The 17,535-nt window shown below is 44.6% G+C and overlaps 1 protein-coding gene across 2 annotated transcripts in view; it reads left to right on the top strand.

The window, feature by feature from the left end:
• Positions 1-17,535, top strand: part of RNASEH2B (ribonuclease H2 subunit B) — a 34,581-nt gene that overhangs the window by 2,015 nt on the left and 15,031 nt on the right. For both annotated transcript variants that reach the window (XM_060233346.1, XM_060233343.1), the window contains exons 2-3: positions 15,209-15,280; positions 16,437-16,544. In XM_060233346.1, coding sequence (XP_060089329.1) covers positions 15,209-15,280; positions 16,437-16,544 — 180 coding nt within the window. The remainder of the gene's footprint in view (positions 1-15,208; positions 15,281-16,436; positions 16,545-17,535) is intronic.

Genomic DNA, 17,535 nt, shown 5'->3' with positions numbered 1-17,535 from the left:
ACTCAGCATTAGAAAGAACTTTCTGACAGAGCAGGTCCTCAGTGAAACAGGCTTCTTTGGGAGGTGTTGGGCTCTCCTTCTTTGGGGCTAGATGGTCATCTGACAGCAATACTGATTGTGTGAACTTAGGCAGATCATGAGGAGGGCAGAAGGGTTGCATAAGCGCTTAGTTCTTGTGGCCCTTTCTAACACGCCCAGGGAAATGCTGTTTGCCACTTTGGGGTCAGGAAGCAATTTTTCTCCAGGCCAGTTTTGCCAGGGATCTTGGAGGGTTGTGTGTGTGTGTGTGTCTTTTTGCCATCTTCTGGGTATGGAGCAGGTGTCGCGGGGGGGTTGTGGGGAGAGGTATTTATGAGTTTCCTGCATTGTGCAGGGGGTTGGACTACCTGGAGATTCTTCCAACTCTATGATTCTGTTATTCTAATGAATGAATGGGACAGGGTGGTTAAAGAATGAACAAAGCCAGCTAGAAAACCAGACTAACAAAAAGACTAATCCTCTGGAAGCAGTACAACATTTACAAAGTAGAATAAACATTAACAAATACAACATATATAAAGTTAAATACTTAATGCATACACATGGGAATATTACATAATGCAACAAAATTTCACCATCCTACATGTAGAGAAAAATAGTCACAAAAAATAAGTCCCAAGCACTCCAAAACAATGTCTCTCTGTTATTAGGTGCTTGCTGACTTCTCTGGACCTGGAGACTCGTCTCCCGAAGTTGGGGTGCAGGAACTTTGAGCTCGATGACTGTTTTGTCTCTTGCCAAGAGCCCTGGTTCACCCTCCTATATAGCCTCCTTAAAAATGTTTACATTCATTTCAAAATGGAACAAGATAAAGCCTTCACTGTTTCAAATATTGCAATACTTCTACTCAGCTTCGTGTTTTCCAGGTCCAGAGAAGTCAGCAAGCACTAAATAATCGAGGGACTTTGAATTAAAATATGTTTTGGAGTGCCTGGGATTTATTTTTTGAGACTGTTTCTCTCTACCTGTAGGATGGTGAAGTGGTGCTGCATTATGTAATAGTCCTATGTGTATGCATTGTTTAACTTTATATATGTTGTATTAATGTTTATTCTAGTTTATAAATGTTGTATTGCTTCTAGAGGATTAGTCTTTTTTACACAGTCTGGCTTTGTGCTCCACAGACAGTGTTCCTTGTTATTGGTGTGCTTAAAGAGTATACCTGCACAAAATGCAAGAAGCAAGCTACAATCAAAGATGAACCACAGATAAAGATAAAGGTAGTCTCCTGTGGAAGCACCAAGTCGTTACCGACCCATAGGATGACATCACATTGCGACATTTCCTTGGCAGTCTTTTTACAAGGCGGTTTGCCATTGCCTTCCCCATATATTAACCACAGATATTAAAGTACAAAGGCCTACTGTTTCTGTTCTCCTGAGCGGGCTAACTTGAAGAAAATGAATGATGTCAGTTTAACATTTGAGGTAATCAGGTATTTTTTGTAGAAAAAGCCCAGCAGGAACTTATTTGCATATTAGGCCACACCCCCTGACCACTGAGCCAGCTGGAACTGCGTTCCTGCTCAAAAGAAGCCCTGGAGGTAATGAACCAAGTTCATAACTGCCATTGCATCTGAAAGCAGCAGCACTTAATGGTGTTGGTAAATAATCTGCAGAATTTATGAAGATGCACAGTAATTCTGCATCTGAAATGGTATTCTTAAATTTTAAGAATTAAGAACATAAGAGAAGCCATGTTAGATCAGGCCAATGGCCCATCCAGTCCAACATTCTGTGTCACACAGCGGCCAAATATATATATATATATATATATATATAAATATATATATATATATATATATATACACACACATACACACTGTGGCTAATAGCCACTGATGGACCTCTGCTCCATATTTTTATCTAACCCCCTCTTGAAGGTGGCCATGCTTGTGGCCGCCACCACCTCCTGTGGCAGTGAATTCCACATGTTAATCACCCTTTGGGTGAAGAAGTACTTCCTTTTATCCGTTTTAACCTGTCTGCTCAGCAATTTTATCGAATGCCCACGAGTTCTCGTATTGTGAGAAAGGGAGAAAAGTACTTCTTTCTCTACTTTCTCCATCCCATGCATTATCTTGTAAACCTCTATCATGTCACCCCTCAGTCGACGTTTCTCCAAGCTAAAGAGCCCTAAGCGTTTCAACCTTTCTTCATAGGGAAGGTGTTCCAGCCCTTTAATCATTCTAGTTGCCCTTTTCTGGACTTTCTCCAATGCTATAATATCCTTTTTGAGGTGCAGCGACCAGAACTGCACACAGTACTCCAAATGAGACCGCACCATCGATTTATACAGGGGCATTATGATACTGGCTGATTTGTTTTCAGTTCCCTTCCTAATAATTCCCAGCATGGCATTGGCCTTTTTTATTGCAAACGCACACTGTCTTGACATTTTCAGTGAATTATCTACCACGACCCCAAGATCTCTCTCTTGGTCAGTCTCTGCCAGTTCACACCCCATCAACTTGTATTTGTAGCTGGGATTCTTGGCCCCAATGTGCATTACTTTGCACTTGGCCACATTGAACCGCATCTGCCACGTTGACGCCCACTCACCCAGCCTCAACAGATCCCTTTGGAGTTCCTCACAATCCTCTCTTGAGGAAGAATCGCACTGCTACAGCACCAACCCCAAATCTGACTTTTCCCTGCAGCCACTGTGGCCGGACCTGCCTGTCCCGCATTGGTCTTGTCAGCCACCAGCGAGCCTGCAGCAGACGTGGACTACTGCAGCCTTCTTAAATCTTCGTTCGCGAAGTCAAGCCGAGAGAGAGACAATCCTCTCTGGTTCTCACCACCCTGAACAATTTAGTGTCATCCGCAAATTTGGCCACTTCACTGCTCACTCCCAACTCTAAATCATTTATGAACAAGTTAAAGAGCATGGGACCCAGTACCGAGCCCTGCGGCACCCCACTGCTTACCGTCCTCCACTGCGAAGACTGCCCATTTATACTTACTCTCTGCTTCCTATTACTCAGCCAGTTTTTGATCCACAAGAGGACCTGTCCTTTTACTCCATGACTCTCAAGCTTTCTAAGGAGTCTTTGATGAGGAACTTTATCAAAAGCTTTCTGGAAGTCAAGGTAAACAACATCTATCGGGTCTCCTTTGTCCACAAGTTTGTTTACCACCTCAAAGAAATGTAACAGGTTAGTGAGGCAAGATCTTCCCTTACAGAACCCATGCTGAGTCTTCCTCAATAACCCGTGTTCATCAATGTGCCTACTCATTCTGTCCTTGATAATGGTTTCTACCAACTTTCCCGGTATTGAAGTCAGACTGACTGGCCTGTAATTTCCTGGATCCCCTCTGGAACCCTTTTTAAAGATGGGGGTGACATTCGCTACCTTCCAGTCCTCAGGAACAGAGGCAGATTTCAATGAAAGATTACAGATTTTTGTTAGAAGATCCACAAGTTCAACTTTGAGTTCTTTCAGAAGGGAGTGCGGAAATGTAACATCTGAAGTGGTCCAGACTGTTGCTGTATAAAGATATTACCAATTCTTTCAGTAATTCAGAGTTCTGTAGAAACTGAAAGTGCTTGATGAATTAAGCAGAAATGAAACAGAAAGTCACTTCTTGAATGCTTTGTGTCTTCTGTTCTTAGTCAAGTGAGGACAGTAAATCCCTGGAAGCTCCTAAAATGGAAACTTTTTTTAAGCAGTGTAGTTCAAAGTCTGTGCTATTTGTTGTGAAAATGTATATAAAGCTTGTGCTTCAAATATAACCCACATAGAGGCAATAAAATGTAAAGCTGAAATGAGGCTTGTGATAGTTGAACAATGAATAAGCAAATAGGGATGTCATTGAGTGGAAGTGGATGAGATAGGGAGCTTATTATTTATTGCACACTCTTCTGTCTTGCACCTGTGTCCCGTTAGTTTTTCTTAGATTTTGTAACATTTTCCCAACTACAGAAAGAGGCAAAGGTGTGTTATAATAAGAAAATGCTCAAAGGAAAGACTATCTTTTTCTTACCTTATTATTCCTAAACGTTATAAACCGTATGCAACACTCAATAAATTTATCTGAATATTGAAAATTATTTTGGGACCTTTTGGTACTGACAGTGGAACCATTCATCCTCCAAAGGAGGTTCTAACTTCTCCCATTTGTTGCTGTTGCCAGTTTAACACTTGTGTTCCTGTCTGTCATATATATGCTTGCGAACAGACTCAGGTAGATGTCTCTGATTTCACTTGTGCCTACAGAACTCTTTCATGAGCATGCTGTACTTGCAGCCTCAGCCCTCCTACACAAGTGTTCCTTTCTGATCACCTGCTGCTGTCCCATGAGAATCCCTTGTTTACACAAATGGTGTACAGAATGTGACTTTCGGGTTTTGGTCATGGCAGATTGAGCTGCTCTTCAGTCGATGGCAGATCAGAATCTCTGTTCTGGGCAGAGAAGGTGATTGCAACACCTGCTGCCTACTTCTTCCAGGAAGGGAGAAGGCCAAGATATGCATGTTAAGTTCTGAGGGGATTTACTTTGGCTGATGAGGGACTCCAGTGGGGTTCCTTTTTGGCTTTGAAGAGTCCCCCGAGAAGGACTGCATTAATTCATCTACAGAGGATCTCTGAGGCCATTAAGTTGGCTTAAATCCACCAAGATACAAAGCTTCTTTGGGACTGATTAACATCTAACATCTAAAAGAGCAGTGCGCAGAAGGATATCGGAATTGAAGGTAAAAGATCTATATCTATCACTTTGGGACTAATATAAGACTAAATTAAAATAAAAACAAAGGTCTGGATCCAGATATACCATCTTAAATTAAGGAAGATAAAGGAAGGGTTAAAATTGGGACTGGTGATATTGGAAAAATAAGATTAAAAGAGGAAAAACAAATATTGTTTGGAATACCTGTGGTCAAGAACAGACAACCCCCTCTGAGAAGAACTGCTGACTTGATGAATACAACACAGGAAATGTCATTGAAATAACACGAGACCTTTTAACCACTGAAAAAGAGACTTCGTGTCAAGAAAGGAAGGAAGGTAAAGGAAGGAGCCATTAGGAGAAGGGAAAAATAATAAGCCTCCCAGTCTTCTCTAGGACCTAAAATCATAGAAAAGTACCAGCAGCCATTATAAGAAGGTCAAAATTTTAAAAACTAATTAAAAGAAAACGGGACATTGAAAAATAGTGGAGCCGGCAGATATTGTCATTAAAAGGTAAAATCTATTGGATTGTATGCTTAGAATTAACTTTGGTACAGTTTTGGAGAAAAAAGGAAAAAACTTTTTAAAAGGACAGAAGAGCCTCGGTGGCCATTTTGAAGAAAATTATTTAAAAAAAATTAATATCTTTGAACATATGAACATATGAAGCTGCCTTATACTGAATCAGACCCTTGGTCCATCAAAGTCAGTATTGTCTTCTCAGACTGGCAGCGGCTCTCCAGGGTCTCAAGATGAGGATTTTCATGCCTTCTTGCCTGGACCCTTTTTGGAGATGCCGGGGATTGAACCTGGAACCTTCTGCTTACCAATATCTGGACCTAGGAGCATCAGAGAATGGCGATTTTGGGCTTATATAAAAGGGCGTGGTCTAATCTACGGAACTGTGTACTTGAAATTTGAATTTGAGAGGTCAACTTTTGAGCCTATTTGAGCAATAGGCAAACAGTGTTGTCAGAGAATAGACCAGCAGCAAAGCAGATCCGAACGAGGGCTGGGTCACTTGAAGAAGAAAAAATGGCTAAATGGCAAGATGCAATGGATGCTATGGAAGCAAGATTGGTAAAGATAATCAGAGAAACAAAAATAGAAATAAAAAAAGAACTGAAAAAAGATATTGAGTCCAGCACAGAAGAAATTAAAAAAGACATTGAAGATCTCAGAAAAGATACTCAAGCAGCATTTCAGAAAGTTCAAGAGGTGGAGGAAAAGGTGAAAGACCAAGATACAAGAATGGACAAAGTGGATTCCACTATTCAAAAAATGCAGGAGAAGGCATTACTATTAGACTGTAAACTAATGGAGAACCAGATACAAATGGAAAAAGCAAGACAGAACAATAATTTGGTATATGCTTTCTGCTGCATGGACATTATATGCGCAAATGTGGACTATAAGAACATAAGAGAAGCCATGTTGGATCAAGCCAATGGCCCATCCAGTCCAACACTCTGTGTCATACAGTGGCCAAAAAATTATATACCGTGTGGAGAAACGCCATTTTAGTCAGTGGTGGTGCTTCATTTGGCAGGGGTCAGTAAATCCCTCAGCAGGCTTTGTAGCCTTCCCCTCACTCCCCCCCCTCCCTTCCAGAGCCAAACCAACAACGCTAGGGGGAAAATCTCCTAGAGAGGCAGGAAGTGCTTTTGTTCTTGGCATGTGTGTTAGCAGGAAGAGAAAGGCAGTTGGAGGCCAGCGCTCGAGCGAGCATGTGGTGAGCAATGGAGGCTCCTGCCTGGGAGGGCCCAGGCAGGCAGACTAAGTAAGTAATTCACAAGACAGGGCAAGTTTAGATCAGGGCCAGCAGGATGCATTTATAATCAACTTTTCTTTGTATGCTGTGTGCTGTATGGGTGCTGAGCTGTGCTGTGCTGTGCTAACTTTTTAAATGCAACTGTTTTTGTTTTGTTTTTGTTTTCCTATCTTTTTCTCTTTTTAAATAAATATATTTTTACTGTTTAAATGCTGGCAGTCAATCTCTGTACCACCTAGATCCCCAGACCGCTGTAGACCACGCTGTTTTTAAGAAGGGGGCCCCGGGGAAGGGGGAAGGCATGCAGTTGGATAAGGTGCCAATCCTCCAGGGGTGCCCCAAGGAAGTGCTGAGGTCTCTGTGAAACCCAAGTACAGGGTGGCAGAGGACCTGGAGGCCTAGCCTCATAGACGGAGAGGGGGATTGGGAGTCCTGTTCCTCTCAATCGGAACCCCGAGACTGAGCAGGTGGTGGCAGTGAGCCCAAGGGGCAGGAGGAGAAATAGCTCCCTCCAGGAGTTGGCGACTCAATAGGGAGCTGACGGGACCGGGTCTGAAGGCAGAATCGGGCCGGTTCCGTCACACTTGGCGGCAGCGGTGGGATGTGAACAAACAGAGAACTTGATTGGCCAGGCATTTTTGTATTTTTTTGATACGTGCAAGCACCCAGAGGAAGCAACAGCGGTTTTGTTTTATTTTCGGGTCAACTGGAGTAGGGAAAGTTTAGCTAGTTAGGATGGAGCGTGCTAAGATGCGGGAAATCCTGAAGATGACAAAGCCACAGCTCCAGGAAGAGTGTGCAAAGCACAAGCTGGAGTGTGACAACATGACTGTAGTAGATATGAAAGACCTCCTTTTGGAGTATCATCAGCATGCAGGGGCACTTGCAAAAGTGGCCCCCACCCAGTCAGAAGTAATCTTGCAGCTACAGTTGGAACTGGCAAGAATACGTACCAAGGCGTACCAAGAGCGCAGACAGGAGGAACGAGAGAGAGAGGAAAGACAAAGAGAGAGGGAGCTGAGACGAGCTGAAATCCACAGACGGGAGGAAAGAGAGAAAGCTGAAATCCACAGACGGGAGCAGGAAGAGCAACGTCGCCATGAGCTTGAGGTGCTACGTCTGGAAGCTGAACTAAGCAGAACGATCAAAGTCACCCCCAAAGACTTTGCAGTGTACAAGGAGGGAGAAGACCCCTCCACATACCTCTCCAACTTTGAGAGGGCAGCCAAACAGTGGGGGATTGCAGAGGAAGACTATATGTCTTACCTCTGTAGCGTCCTGACTGGAGAACTCTCAGCCATCTATCACAGCATGCCTATGGAAGATGGCGGGATAACTTTTGCGGCCTATAAAGCCACTGTATTTAAAAGGTTTAAACTGGGGCCAGACCACTCCCGAAAGCAGGGGTTTGGCTCCACAAGAAGGTAAATCCTATTCTGAATGTGGGGTAATGAAGGAACAAACAGTTCCAGTGTTATTGGGCCGGGATTTGTTGGTTGGCCAGTACTCTATCAATGCTGTAACCCGCAGCCAAACCCTCAGAGGAAAGTGGGAGGAGGAAGGCAACTTTAAGGAAGCCACCTCACCACCAACCAGGGAGGGGGAAATAACCCAGGTTACTGAGGACGAAGAGAGGGCAGTCACCCAGGAGGGGGAGGACCAGCCTATCTCAAGCCCTGGAGTAGGGTGTTCCCAAGGGGAAGAGGGGTGTAGCTTTCCCCAAGTGCAGCAGGAGGCTGTCGATGTTCCTAGCAAGGAAAGGAACCTATCTAGCATAAAGGATGTGCATGCTGAAGAGACCAAGGTGGAGAGTGGAGATTTCACAGGAGGTTCTGAGAGCAGCAAGGCTAATGTGGGCTCAGAGGAGCACATAGCTGAAGGCTTGGGGGAACAGGAGTGGTTCCAGAAGGGGGTCCGGAGCGGCCTTAGGTTGGAACCGGTTCACCAAGTAGCTGTGGATCAGGAAGTGGGATTGTCCGAGACGCTCTCAAAACAGGTCGTCTTGAAGCAGGGCAGACAGGAATCCTGGGAAGCTGTGGGACCTTCCAGGCAGGAAGGGGGTCAGTTGGGTAGTGCTGAAAAACCAACCGAGGGGACTGAGAACCCAAGCCAAACCCTCAGGGGAAGGTGGGGGGAGGAAGGCAACTTTAGGGAAGCCACCTCACCACCAACCAGGGAGGGGGAGGACCAGCCTGTCTCAAGCCCTGCAGGAGGGTGTGCCCAATGGGAAGAGGGGTGCCAATTTCCGCAAGGGCAGTAGGATGCTGTGGAGCCTTCCAGGCAGGAAGGAGCTCAGTTGGCTGACACTGAAAAACCAACTGAGGGGGCGGAGAACCCAGATCAAACGTTGGCTGGGTGTTCTGGAAACAGTGGGACTAGGGGTGGCTTGAAGGAACAGATGATAGGAAGTCTGGGGGAGCCAGAAATGTTCCTGTCTGAGGTTCAAAGTGACCCTAGGCTGGAACCACTGTGTGAGGTGGCAAGGGACCAGAAAGTGGAGTTCTCAGAAGCGGAGACAGGGGATAGGGTGATGGTTTTCCTGCCCCTTCATACTGGTGAATGGAAAATGGAATGGGAGGGACCCCATGTGATTGTGGATGACCTAGACGAGGCTACTTATGTGGTGGCTATGGAGGAAATGGGAAAGGCAGTTAAAGTGGTGCAGGTGAATATACCACAGCCATTCTCTGCGAGGTCCATGGTGTTGCCCATAGGTAGGAAGGAAGGAGACAAAAAGAAGCTGGGACAGCAATTGTTTGCAGCACCAGAGGTAGTTTTCTGGGAGGACAGAGTGGACAGAGGGAACATTCCACCAATGAGGGATAAAGAAGAGGCAACTGTGTGGGAACTGGGCAGTTTCCAACCTCATATGTGGGGCCAGGAATTTCCTCCTTTGATGGACCACTCATTCCAGCAACAGCAGCAACGGAGGGAGAGCACCAAACTCCAGAGGTGGTCCTGGGAGATGGAGGAGTACATCTTAAAGACTGGACATTCCTTCTGAATGCAGCAATGCGACTTGTTGTCCAGAAGGGACATGGGCACCTAGGTTGCTGGACTTTGTGTATTATTGGAGAAATACCTGAATGTGTGTGTAATATTTTGGTTAATGGGTTTCTCCTTGTTTGATTGGATTCTGCTACGGGGTCACCTCTGTAGGAGGCAACCCCTCCGGCTCAGAATTTAAGGAGGGGGAAGTGTGGAGAAACGCCATTTTAGTCAGTGGTGGTGCTTCATTTGGCAGGGGTCAGTAAATCCCTCAGCAGGCTTTGTAGCCTTCCCCTCACTCCCCCCCTCCCTTCCAGAGCCAAACCAACAACGCTAGGGGGAAAATCTCCTAGAGAGGCAGGAAGTGCTTTTGTTCTTGGCATGTGTGTTAGCAGGAAGAGAAAGGCAGTTGGAGGCCAGCGCTCGAGCGAGCATGTGGTGAGCAATGGAGGCTCCTGCCTGGGAGGGCCCAGGCAGGCAGACTAAGTAAGTAATTCACAAGACAGGGCAAGTTTAGATCAGGGCCAGCAGGATGCATTTATAATCAACTTTTCTTTGTATGCTGTGTGCTGTACGGGTGCTGAGCTGTGCTGTGCTTTGCTAACTTTTTAAATGCAACTGTTTTTGTTTTGTTTTTGTTTTCCTATCTTTTTCTCTTTTTAAATAAATATATTTTTACTGTTTAAATGCTGGCAGTCAATCTCTGTACCACCTAGATCCCCAGACCGCTGTAGACCACGCTGTTTTTAAGAAGGGGGCCCCGGGGAAGGGGGAAGGCATGCAGTTGGATAAGGTGCCAATCCTCCAGGGGTGCCCCAAAGAAGTGCTGAGGTCTCTGTGAAACCCAAGTACAGGGTGGCAGAGGACCTGGAGGCCTAGCCTCATAGACGGAGAGGGGGATTGGGAGTCCTGTTCCTCTCAATCGGAACCCCGAGACTGAGCAGGTGGTGGCAGCGAGCCCAAGGGGCAGGAGGAGAAATAGCTCCCTCCAGGAGTTGGCGACTCAATAGGGAGCTGACGGGACCGGGTCTGAAGGCAGAATCGGGCCGGTTCCGTCACATACCGTATATACTCGAGTATAAGCCGAGTTTTTCTGCCCAAATTTTGGGCAGAAAAACCCCCTCCTCGGCTTATACTCGAGTCACTATCCGGCCTGCCCATATACCTGCATATTTTATTGATTAATCAGCTGCCTGCCCGGCCAGAAGCGTGGCTGGCGGGATCCCAGGCGGGGGGCCGTGGGTGGTTCTCCGCCGACTGAGCTTGAGGGGGACAATGGCTGGCAATCCGTCTGTCCCTCTCTGCAGCTCCTTGGCTGGGGAGGCCTGCCTGCCAGTACGCTTGCTCCATTCCCCGAAGGCCTCCGGGTGAAGCAGCCACAGCACGCCGGCCTCGCCGGGAAACCGCTCCCCGGCTTCTTGTTTCCGCGCCCCAAGAGTTCTGCCTCCCTCCCGGGGGCTCTCTTCCTTCCTCCCTCTTTACCTCCTGCTTCCTTCCTTGCAAGTGGGCGGGGGACTCCTTTCCATGCGCCGTCTTGTAGACCCTGGGAAGCCCGAGAGGAGCAGAAAGGAAGCCGTCCTGCCTGCCCGCCCGCCTACAAAGCAGCTGCTGGTTTCCCGCGGCTTCCCCGGACACACGGATTGGGGCCTAGGCCTCCCCCAGCCTCGCCCACGCTGGCCCCGAGGCTTCTCACCCCATCCGCCGGCTCAGACCCCTTACCTGAGCTAAGGTTTTGTACTTTTTAGTTATTGTTGATACCATATTGTTTAGGTTGACCCTCTTTTCTACTTGCAGAACAATAGTTTACTGCCTCAATTAATGTTGTTTTATTGGTATCTACCAGTATTTTAATTTTGTAATTTACCAGTAACTGCTGCGCTTCCCACCCTCGGCTTATACTCGAGTCAATAAGTTTTCCCAGATTTTTGGGGTAAAATTAGAAGCCTCGGCTTATATTTGGGTCGGCTTATACTCGAGTATATAAGATATATATATATATATATACACATACACACACACACACACACACACACACACTGTGGCTAATAGCCACTGATGGACCTCTGCTCCATATTTTTATCTAAACCCCTCTTGAAGGTGGCCATGCTTGTGGCCGCCACCACCTCCTGTGGCAGTGAATTCCATATGTTAATCACCCTTTGGGTGAAGAAGTACTTTCTTATATCCATTTTAACCTGTCTGCTCAGCAATTTCATCAAATGCCCACGAGTTCTTGTATTGTGAGAAAGGGAGAGAAGTACCTCTTTCTCTACTTTCTCCATCCCATGCATTATCTTGTAAACCTCTATCATGTCACCCCGCAATCGACGTTTTTCCAGGCTAAAGAGTCCCAAGCGTTTCAACCTTTCTTCATAGGGAAAGTGTTCCAGCCCTTTAATCATTCTAGTTGCCCTTTTCTGGACTTTCTCCAATGATATAATATCCTTTTTGAGGTGCAGCGACCAGAACTGCACACAGTACTCCAAATGAGACCGCACCATCGATTTATACAGGGGCATTATGATACTGGCTGATTTGTTTTCAGTTCCCTTCCTAATAATTCCCAGCATGGCATTGGCCTTTTTTATTGCAAACGCACACTGTCTTGACATTTTCAGTGAGTTATCTACCACGACCCCAAGATCTCTCTCTTGGTCAGTCTCTGCCAGTTCACACCAAATCAACTTGTATTTGTAGCTGGGATTCTTGGCCCCAATATGCATTACTTTGCACTTGGCCACACTGAACTGCATCTGCCACGTTGATGCCCACTCACCCAGCCTCAACAGATCCCTTTGGAGTTCCTCACAGTCCTCTCTGGTTCTCACTACCCTGAACAATTTAGTGTCATCCGCAAACTTGGCCACTTCACTGCTCATTCCCAACTCTAAATCATTTATGAACAAGTTAAAGAGCATGGGACCCAGTACCGAGCCCTGCGGCACCCCACTGCTTACCGTCCTCCACCTCGAAGACTGCCCATTTATACTCACTCTCTGCTTCCTATTACTCAGCCAGTTTTTGATCCACAAGAGGACCAGTCCTTTTACTCCATGACTCTCAAGCTTTCTAAGGAGCCTTTGATGAGGAACTTTATCAAATGCTTTCTGGAAGTCAAGGTAAACAACATCTATCGGGTCTCCTTTGTCCACATGTTTGTTCACCCCCTCAAAGAAATGTAACAGGTTAGTGAGGCAAGATCTTCCCTTACAGAACCCATGCTGAGTCTTCCTCAATGTTCCGTGTTCATCAATGTGCCTACTCATTCTGTCCTTGATAATACTTTCTACCAACTTTCCCGGTATTGAAGTCAGACTGACTGGCCTGTAATTTCCCGGATCTCCTCTGGAACCCTTTTTAAAGATGGGGGTGACATTTGCTACCTTCCAGTCCTCAGGAACGGAGGCAGATTTCAATGAAAGATTACAGATTTTTGTCAAAAGATCCACAAGTTCAATTTTGAGTTCTTTCAGAACTCTCAGATGTATGCCATCCGGACCCGGTGACTTATTAGTTTTTAATTTGTCTATCAGTTGTAGGACCTCCTCTTTTGTCACCTCAATCTGACTCAGGTCTTTCAACACCCCTTCCAATATTAGTGGTTCTGGGACGGGCAAAAGTTCTCATCTTCCACAGTGAAGACGGAGGCAAAAAATGCATTCAGCTTCTCAGCCATTTCCCTATCGTCCTTCAGTAATCCTTTTACCCCATGGTCATCCAAGCGCCCCACTGCCTCCCTGGCTGGTTTCCTACTTCTAATATATTTGAAGAAAGTTTTATTGTTGGTCTTTATGTTTTTTGCAATCTTCTCTTCATAGTCCCTTTTTGCCTGCCTGATCACAGACTTGCATTTGATTTGCCACAGCCTGTGTTCCCTTTTACTAATCTCACTTGGACTGGTTTTCCACCGCTTAAAGGAGTCGTTCTTACCTTTTACAGCTTCCATTACTTTGTTTGTTAACAATGCAGGCCTTTTCTTATGCTTGTTTGTGCCTTTCCTAACTTGTGGTATGTATTTTATTTGAGCTTCTAGGATTATATTTTTAAATAGTCTCCAAGCTTCCCCAAGGGTTTTGACCGTATTTACCTTTCCTTTCAGTTTCCTCCTCACATGCCTCCTCATCTCAGAGAATTTACCCCTTTTAAAGTTAAACATGGTTGTGGCGGTCTTTTTGGGCAACTCCCTATTTATACAAACGGTGAAATCAATAACATTATGGTCACTGCTCCCAAGCGGCGCAATCACTTTTACATCTCTCACCAAGTCTTGGGCATTACTTAGGACCAAATCCAGGATTGCCCCACCCCTTCTAGGTTCTGAGACCATCTGCTCCATAGCACAGACATTGAGAGCATCAAGAAACTCAATCTTTTTCTCTCGACCAGAACACATATTGACCCAATCAATCTGCGGGTAGTTAAAATCACCTATTACGACACAGTTTTTACGTTTAGCCGCTATCTTTAAGCCTTCCATCATATTATAATCGTCCTCTCTCTTTTGATTTGGTGGGCGATAACAAACTCCCATAGTTAAATTTCCTTTTGGGCCCTCTATTTCAACCCAAAGCATTTCTAGAAGGGAATCTAATTCTCTGACCTCAGTCTTACTGGATTGTATATCCTCCCTGACATACAGAGCCACCCCACCTCCAACCCTTCCCTCCCTATCCTTCCGATATAACTTATATCCAGGGATCAAGACAGAGTACCAGAAATGTGGGAATGGACTTTAAAAGTTATGCATTGGAGTAAAATGGACAAACTTACAAGAATCTTAAAAGAAGAAAAACTAGAGAAATTTAAAAATGAGTGGAGAAAGTTCCAAAAGTATATAGAAAAACAATGGAACGTAAAAGGACATTTGGTGATCTTTGATAATGGTTAACTTTAAAAAAAAACTATATATGGATTAGAGTTTTAAAAATGGGATTATTGGATTATAACTTTTTCGTTTCTTTGTGAAGAATTTAGAAGGACTATCATGAAGATGGACTACAACTATAGCCTTTGGAATCTTTATGAAGAAAGATTCTTTAATAGATAGAGTTTATTACCTTATAACAAATTAAATAAAATAGTAATAGGGAGTTGTTTGTTAAGGGGTTGGCACTGCCGGGGGTCATCAAAAGGTGGATGAGGTGGAGAAAATGTTATATATGTGTATTAACTTTCAATAACAAATGATAATATGCCATTATAATATATTACATTATAATAAATTGTTTTAACCCAGATTAAAAAACAAACAAAAAAAACAGAATGTAGCTTGTAGCTTTACAGGGTTGGAAGAGAGAATTGGAAGTGGCCTTACATAGAGTTGCCCATCTCAAGGTGGTGGTTGGAGATCTGCCAGAATTACAACTGGCTGTCTGGTTACAGTCATCAGTTCCCCTGGAGAAAATGGCCTCTTTAGAAGGTGGACTCTCTGGCATTATACCTTGTTGAAGTCTCTCTTCTCCCTCCCCTCCCCGAATCCCATTCTCCCCAGGCTTCACCCCCAAAATCTCCAGGAATTTCCCAACCCAGATCTGGGAACCCTGTGACTGAGGGACAATTCTTTATCTCTAAAGGCACTGATGTAAACTAGATTCAGATTCACAGAGCAGTTCTAAGAATACTTTCCTGGGAGTAAGTCCCACTAAGTAGGCCTGAGCAGGATTTTGAGCAGATCTGCTTAGTTTGTCAGATATTTTAAGGGGTTTAATGATAAGTCTTCACAATTGAATTTTTTTCAGTCTCTGTTGTTAATCCACCAAGGAAGGCTGGCAGTGGGCCATTATTTACCAGGCTACGGAACCCAAGTACAGGTAAGTTTGATATTATTACATTTATTTATTTATTTCATTTACTTCATTTATACTCCACCTCTCACCCCAGTGGGGACCCAGAGCTACTTATATTGTTCTGCTCTGCTCCATTTTACGTTCAACTCTGTGAGGTACATTAGGATGACCAATGATCCATATAGTCCAGCATCCTGTCTCACACAGTGGCCAGCCAGCTCCTTTAGAGGGCCAACAACAGGGCATAGAGGCCAAGGCTTTCCCCTGATATTGCCTCCTGGCATTGGGATTCAGAGGATTAGTGCCACTGAATGTGGAGGTTCCTCTCAGTCACCATGGCTAGTAGCCATTGATAGAGTTATCCTCCGTGAATCTATCTAATCCACTTTTAAAGCTGTTTATTCCTGTGGCCATCACTACATCCTCTGGCAGCAAATTCCACATTTTAATTACTCTCTGCATTAAGTAGTATTTCCTTTTGTCCACTGAACTACTGTCCATCAACTGCCTTGGATGCCCTTGAATTGATTTTGGGAGAAGAAGAAAAGCCTTGAGGATTTTGGGAGAAGAAGAAAAATTTCTCTTTGTAAACTCTTCCACCTAATGCATAATTTTATAACTCTCTGTCATGTGCCCCTTTAGTTGTCTCTTTTCTGAACCGAAAAGCCAAGACCTCTTCAGCCTTTCCTCATAGGGAAAGTGCTCCATTCCCCTAATCATCTTGGTTGCTCTCCTCTGTACTTTTTCCAGCTCTGCAGTGTCCTTTTTGAGATACAGTGAGCAGAACTGTACATAGTATACCATGTTTATTGAAAATCATTTAGAAAGGATTCCATGGCTGGCAAGTGCATATTGCTGTATAGTTTTATTTGCCTAAATGTTGTAGGGTTGTTACAGCTTAAATTGAACAAAGGTGTTCCGCTTTTTTGACCTGTGTGATGGGGGAAATTGTAAGGCCTACCTGTTGGTGTGCCAACAAACCAAAGGCCAGGCAGGAAAAAGGACTAGAATTTGCCAGACATGCTGGGATTCTGCTGGTCTAAATTGTGTAAAATAAATAAATAAAATAGTCTTGACCATCCTGCCAGTACCTTGGGGCTCCCCTTGGTTGCTTGAGCAGAGAACAGTGCTGAAGGAAGTCAATGAAAGCCTATATGTTTTAATTTTTTTAAAAAAATAGGACAAGCCGCCTTGTACTTGTTCAGCAGTGATGCTGGTCAGCTCTTTGAAGTAAAAGCTTACCATGAAGAATATCGCTCATGGTTCATTGGTCAGACGGTCCAGCAGGGTGAGTGGAATGGAGGGGCCTATTACCCTTTCCTGCTGTGAATGATGTTCAGGCACTGTTGCTTTATAGCTTTTCAGATAACAGATTCCTGAGTCAAAGTACTCTTGTATGGAACAGGAATGTGATGGAGGAAGACTCTTTGTTGCCATAGTACTGGTATAAAAAAGGGGCAGGATCACCCAAAAAAGGATATTCTAGGTAGCATAGATCCTATGTGTACAAAAGCCATGTGGGATAGGAGTGATAGGAAGGAGGGGAATTGGGTGAGACTGTGTGGGAAAGTTGGCTGTTTACCACCGATTTTTTGTTTTCATGAAACCCAGATGTGTGTTTTTGTGCAAAATGAAGTATTTGGGGGCAAGGTTGTGCATGTATGTGCACACCAGGCAACTATAGAATCCACACTTAGTGTCCTATCATTTATCACAAACATGGCTTGCCTTGCAAGTACACTTTCACAACTGCCAAGTCTTCTCAGGCAAGGTTTTCTTCATGCTGCCTCAGTAATGCCAATTTTGGCAGAGGTAAGAGAGAATGGCTGAGGGGAAACTGATTCACTGAGCTCAGTTGCATTCCCACTTGTAGCTTGAATTATGAAGAAATGGTGAGAATGAAGAATTCTGCAGTTGTTTAGGTGCAAAGGGCACTGGCAACAAGCATTGCTTGGTGAATGAGTCCGCTTGCGGAGAGGGCGGGATAGAAATTTAAGTAATAAATAAATAAATGACAGCTTTGCTGGACATCACCTTGGTTTCCATATGGGTGTTTCACAGCACAAAATTCCAAAAGCTGTTTTCCTGTTCAGCTTTCATTAGATTGTTTTTAAAATTGTTACTATTGAATTATTTTCTAATGTCAAAGTTGCCTTTATTGATACAAGATCTATCCATGCATCTAGAGTAAAAGATGAGGAAGCACATGAGGAATAGTAACACAGCAATTATCTTTGTACTGTAGCGAAAGCATTTTTTTAAAAGTACTGGTATGTTAT

This window comes from Heteronotia binoei, chromosome 1, assembly GCF_032191835.1.
Source record: "Heteronotia binoei isolate CCM8104 ecotype False Entrance Well chromosome 1, APGP_CSIRO_Hbin_v1, whole genome shotgun sequence".
NCBI classification, from domain to species: domain Eukaryota; kingdom Metazoa; phylum Chordata; class Lepidosauria; order Squamata; family Gekkonidae; genus Heteronotia; species Heteronotia binoei.
The sequence above is the reverse complement of the archived record's forward strand: the minus strand, read 5'-3'. Positions and strand labels throughout refer to the sequence as shown.